The 5,395-nt window shown below is 38.9% G+C and overlaps 1 protein-coding gene across 1 annotated transcript in view; it reads left to right on the forward strand.

Annotated features, from left to right (window-relative positions):
* The window catches only part of map1ab (microtubule-associated protein 1Ab), a 63,719-nt gene that overhangs the window by 1,285 nt on the left and 57,039 nt on the right, over positions 1–5,395 (forward strand). Inside the window, exon 2 of the mRNA XM_031864842.1 lies at positions 4,937–5,038. Coding sequence (XP_031720702.1) covers positions 4,937–5,038 — 102 coding nt within the window. The remainder of the gene's footprint in view (positions 1–4,936; positions 5,039–5,395) is intronic.

Below are 5,395 nucleotides of genomic sequence, written 5' to 3' on the forward strand. Positions count from 1 at the left end.
CCCCCCCTCCTCAATCCCGCATTGATTCTTCCGCCCAGGTTGGTGTTTGTAAGTGTGACTCGGTGGGAATGACCTGCCATCGACTCTCATTACGTGTTAGCTGCAGGGTCCTTTTCTCGGCCTGCTTATCTCACCCACACTGCAGTGTTGCCGTCAAACAAGACCCGAGGCTAAACAGCTTCTTGGACAGATTTGATTGTGTAGCGCTACGATTGATTCATGTGACAATAATATTGACGTAATGTGTTAAGTTAAAGTAGACAATTTATTTCAATATAAGGCTAACAGTTATTCTTTAAAATAAATTAAATGCTAAATTAGCATATTAGCATATCTATGATTAAGGGATTTTCCTCCACACGGCTCTCTACATGGTGACAGCTGAGCTGGCGGCTAGAAGCTAACGGTGCTAACAGCTAACGGTGCTAACAGTGCAACAAATGGCAACAGTGCTGAAGGTGAGGGCACAGACACTGTGAAACCACATGCAGCAACAGGCCGGACCAACTACGTGTACAACGCACAGTGAAACTCTGATCACAACACAAACAGACAGAGTGAGACTTTAAATAGCTGTTTGCTGCTATATGTCAATGCCCTGAATTGTGAATTTGGTGCTTTTTAATAATATAATTATTATTCTTTTCTCATCAACTAATCAATTATTTGAACAATTTTCTCAGTCAATAACCCAAAGGTATAGATTTACAATCATACATTACAGAGAAAAGCCAATCTTGACAAATTCTTTATTTCAATTCTTGTCAGTTAATTTTCTCTTTTATTTTATAAACCAATCAATTAATCGACTTATCGTTTCAGCATGAAATCTGACAAAGTATCATGTTATCATTACTTCCCTGTCCAGATTAATCTCACAAGATCTCTGTATTTGAGAGTAAATCCTTCCTATAATAAGCTTTTATTCATGTTTTAATGGGAACTGTCAGGAAACGCTGGCAGGATGAAGGTTTAATGGGTTCTACTGGGTTCTCTTATGTTAGTCCACTACACTTGTAATACAGAAACTGGAACGAAATGACAGCATGAAACACAGTGTTGTTGTTTTTAATTTTTTTTACTCTTAAGCCCGAGGCCACAGGCTGTCCGTCACATGGTTATTTTCTAACCCATTGCTTTCAACCCCAGGTTAAGGATTCACACTTCAGGGTTATACTTTTTAAGCCCTACAGCTTGAAAGATATGTTACTGAACTTGTATAAGATTGCTCTGCTGATAGAGTGGCATTTCACCATCTATGTTCTGCATTTGCTCTGACTTTGAGGCCCACGGGTTCTTCCCCTACTGTTTGTTTTTCTGGCCCTCCTGCACCAAAGCCCCCAGTACTCTTCATTCTTCCAGGAAAAGAAGAAGATGTTCCAGAGAAGAGAGGCTAATCGAACATCACTAACGCGTCCTGAGCTTGTGATTCAGTGTTTTCCCAGAGGTGCGGCGGAAGAATTTCCGGCCTAACACCTTTTTGGGTTCAGCAGATCTGAAACCTGGAGGCAGTGAAATAGAAAATGGGTGCGACTTCTGACACTTAGCTTAATGCTCTTCCCCTCTCACGTCAGAGACACCACATCCCAACCCTGAATTCAGATTATGTATCGTACTTAACTTTGAAACGGTGTTACTTTCCCTTTGCCACCCATACAGGTCAGTGGAGGTGTTCTGCAGCATTAATCCTTTGGCTGCATCTCTAAGTGAGAACATGTGAACTATTTTACACACAGTGAAGTTAACGACTCATTCAGGAACTGATGGAGAATTTAAGGGGTAACATATTTGTATTAATGCCAATATTAACACGTCACACCTCTCCCATCCTCCTACCTTTGGAGTGCCGGACGCTCGCCCCTTGTATGTTTGGAAAGTGGCTGTAATAAAACGTTGTAGTTTCTCCCTTCACAGAGAACAATCGTGTTGGCCACAATGGAGTCCAAGTTGTCTCCGTGGAAAAAAAGGGTTAAAATGTCAACGGAACCCTTCTCAAACCACTCCTGCATCATCATAACCCACCGCTCTGTTATTCATCCGAATGCTTCTACACTGCCGTTCAAAAGTTTGATTTGTTGAAGTCAGAGATGTCTGACAGGACTACAACATGTTTTGGAATATTTTCATGCTTTTAGGTTGTAGAAAGTCTCCTTAGGGTTAATAAATACATGTTATGTTGTATGCAGGGCTTGCAAAAAAATGTCATGTTTTGCACATGGAGAACAAAACTCTTTGTTTCCTTGTCAAGTGTACAATAACGCAGCCTATAGCGAGCTGGAATATTAGCAGGTGTGTTGCTTGAGTAAAGATATTCTAAAAACGTCTCAATAGAAATATAAGGATAGTCTGGGTTTAGCACTACTGGAAATAGATCACAGAATATCAGCTGAACAAGTAGCAGGTTAAACCTATTTAATCCAACCGTTGAGTAGACGGCCCAAAGAAAAACGGCTACCCAAAATATTTAGAGCCCAAAGGCTCCGTTGTGGTTCAACAATGATTGAGTATTTAGGTACAAATGGTTCCAACAGTATTCTCTTGTGGCATAACTATTATTATTTGGTTTCTCTTTACATAGTCTGTAAGTTGCCAAAGAGAAACCATATAATTGTAGATATTCCAGTGCACCAGCAGCGTACAGGTTTGTTGAATTCCAAATGGCTCATTCACCGTTGAAGCATAGATTTCACCCGTTTGTGTGTGCAGCATCTTCTGTGCTTCTGTCTGTCGTGCTCATTACTGCCCCCTACAGCTGGAGAGCAGAAAACATTCACAGCGGCGGTGGTTGGTGAGAACTGCAGTCACGGTGTTGTTGTTTTTATTACCCTTCTAGGTCACAAGCTACAGCAATGAACCCATTCAACTCTTAAGTTAAACTTTCCAGCCCCACAAAGCAGACATTAATGCTTCATCGAGCAGCATGTTCTGTTTTTAAGTAAGAAGGCTTCAAGGAGGAGACCTCGGTTGTTGATTTGGCAAATGAATTTCGAGTGAAAGTCCTCTTACGATAATAAAGAGCTGCACTTCTCTCAGCTTTTCAGTGGGAATCATCAGCGAGTCTCTCCCATGCATAGGAGAGTCCCCGGCTGGACCATCGTCGTGCATTTTAAAGGTGCAGGTCTGGATGACTCAGTGACTTTGAGCCGACACTGAAAAATAAAAATAAAAAGAGCTTTTTGCTCCACATGAACTTGTTTTAACTGGAATAGTGCTGCTGCCTCTAATTATTGTTTTTGTTATAGATTTCAATGTTTAGTCAATTTATCATTTAGTCTATTAAGTGTCCATCACAGTTTCTCAAGACCGGAATTGTTTGTTTCATGTGAGTCCAAGACCCAAAGATATACAATTTACAAACATATAAAAGAAAGAAAGCAATAAATCCTCACATTTAATCAAATGCTCTTTCTTCCCACTTGAAAAATGACTAAACCGATTTGGTTATCCATATGGTAGCTGCCAATTAATTGGATGGACTAATTGAAAGACTCATCATTTTAGCACTAAACAGTTGCCATATTTACGTACGTCAACTCAAAGCTGGTTACTTTAGTAATAAGTGAAGTAGATTGAGACTCTTGCCTATAAACAGACAGTTACGTTTCAGTATTTGACACCGATGTCGCCCTCCGAGAGGAGCAGATTCAGATGCACAAATGGCCTCATTTGTTCCCGTCTTCTGCGGACGACAACAATCCTTTCATCGTGAGGACGGGGACCAAAAGGCATCAACATCAGAGTAGACGGTTGTCATTTTAATGCGTCTGGTAAAGTGCAAAGACAGACGTCTGCCAATGAATTCCAGCGAAAAAGTTAATAACAGTGACACAGCATTTCTGGGAACAGACTGCAGTCTGAAGTGAGGGAACATCTTCTCCTCAGTTAAGGGCAAAACAAGGTCTTCATCAAAGCCTTTATTTCTGTGAAATAGAGGAGTTTAGCACATGGGTATGAACACATTTGAATAATCTAAAGTCTTGCTCTCGTCGAAGGAATCCACAAGTGGATAAGATGAGAGAGGTGTGTGTGCTGGTTGAGATCTGATCCGACACAAGTTCTCTCTGAAGTTTGACTCACTGCAGCTCAGCAGGGTGTGTGTGTGTGTGTGTGAGTGTGTGTTTGAGGAGCTGATCAGTTCATTGCTGAGTCATTTCTTGTGATCCAGTGAACTCCAATTAGTTTTAGTGTTCGTGTTTATGTGGAAGCTTTACTTTTACTTCATTATACGAAACATTTTGTGATGGTGATACGATAAAAGACTGATAAACCATTTAAAATAATGTAATAATAATTACATTCTATTCAATACCTCATAATATCGATATTGCATCATCAGATAAAATATGTCACCTGTTCTTTTCATAATAAGGAATCAACCCTGCAGTTAAAAATATTAGTCAGTAATTATTAAATGATTATTGGCCAGAGGAAGGCTGATACAAATGTGTGTGATTCAATTAATAATAATATTAATACATTAATACAAGATTTATTGCATTTTCTTTTCATTTCCAAATTAAGAAAACAATCCAAACAGAATTGAAGTTATTTGTCATTGATTGTTGTAAAAAGTAATTTGAAACTTTGATAAAATCTCTTATTTTTGTTCTCTTAATGTAAACAGTGACTCGGCAAAATAGATTGTTTCAACAAATGAGAAAAGGCAAAGCATACAGTAACTATACAAGTGGTTCAGTGTCTGAAAAATGTTTGATGACTGATAAACAATGCCCTCAGTAATATTCATTAATATTATATAAATGGAGGGGAGAAGGTGGGAGGGAGGTTAAATGCAATAGCAACATCTGGTAGAAGGTTAAGCATGTTTGTGCCTCAGGTTCATCAGATACGAGTCCAAATGTTTCCCTCATTTTCACTCATGTCTGTCCTTCTGTTTGAGTGTTTGTCCTGAAGCAATCTTCCTCCTTCCTCTCAGGAATCCGATCGTGGGACGTCGACCTCAATAGCTGCGACCTCGATAAGCAGCTGCAGCTGTTTGTAACTCGTCACTCGGCCCACTTCTCCTCCGAGGTCAAAGGTCAGTGTGATGTGGACCACTGATGAGAGTGATTAGGGTCGCCTGTATATAAGAAACACATTCACACTGAGTTAGTTGCTGCCATCAGAGGGCTGCAGGGATGACGTGGAGTTGTAGGCTGATACTTAAAAAATCCTGACTTGAGATTGAAATACAAACAAGTCAGAATGATCATATGTGACTAGTTAGTTATTGTTTTATTTCAATTGGAGTAAAATATATAAACAAATATAGAATACAAATGTATATTACTTATTTATATATATATTTATTTATGTATATATACATATATTTATATATATACATATACGTATATATATATATATATATATATATATATATATATATATATATATA

Source organism: Anarrhichthys ocellatus, unplaced genomic scaffold (assembly GCF_004355925.1).
Source record: "Anarrhichthys ocellatus isolate YVR2014 unplaced genomic scaffold, GSC_Weel_1.0 scaffold2, whole genome shotgun sequence".
Taxonomy (NCBI): Eukaryota; Metazoa; Chordata; class Actinopteri; order Perciformes; family Anarhichadidae; genus Anarrhichthys; species Anarrhichthys ocellatus.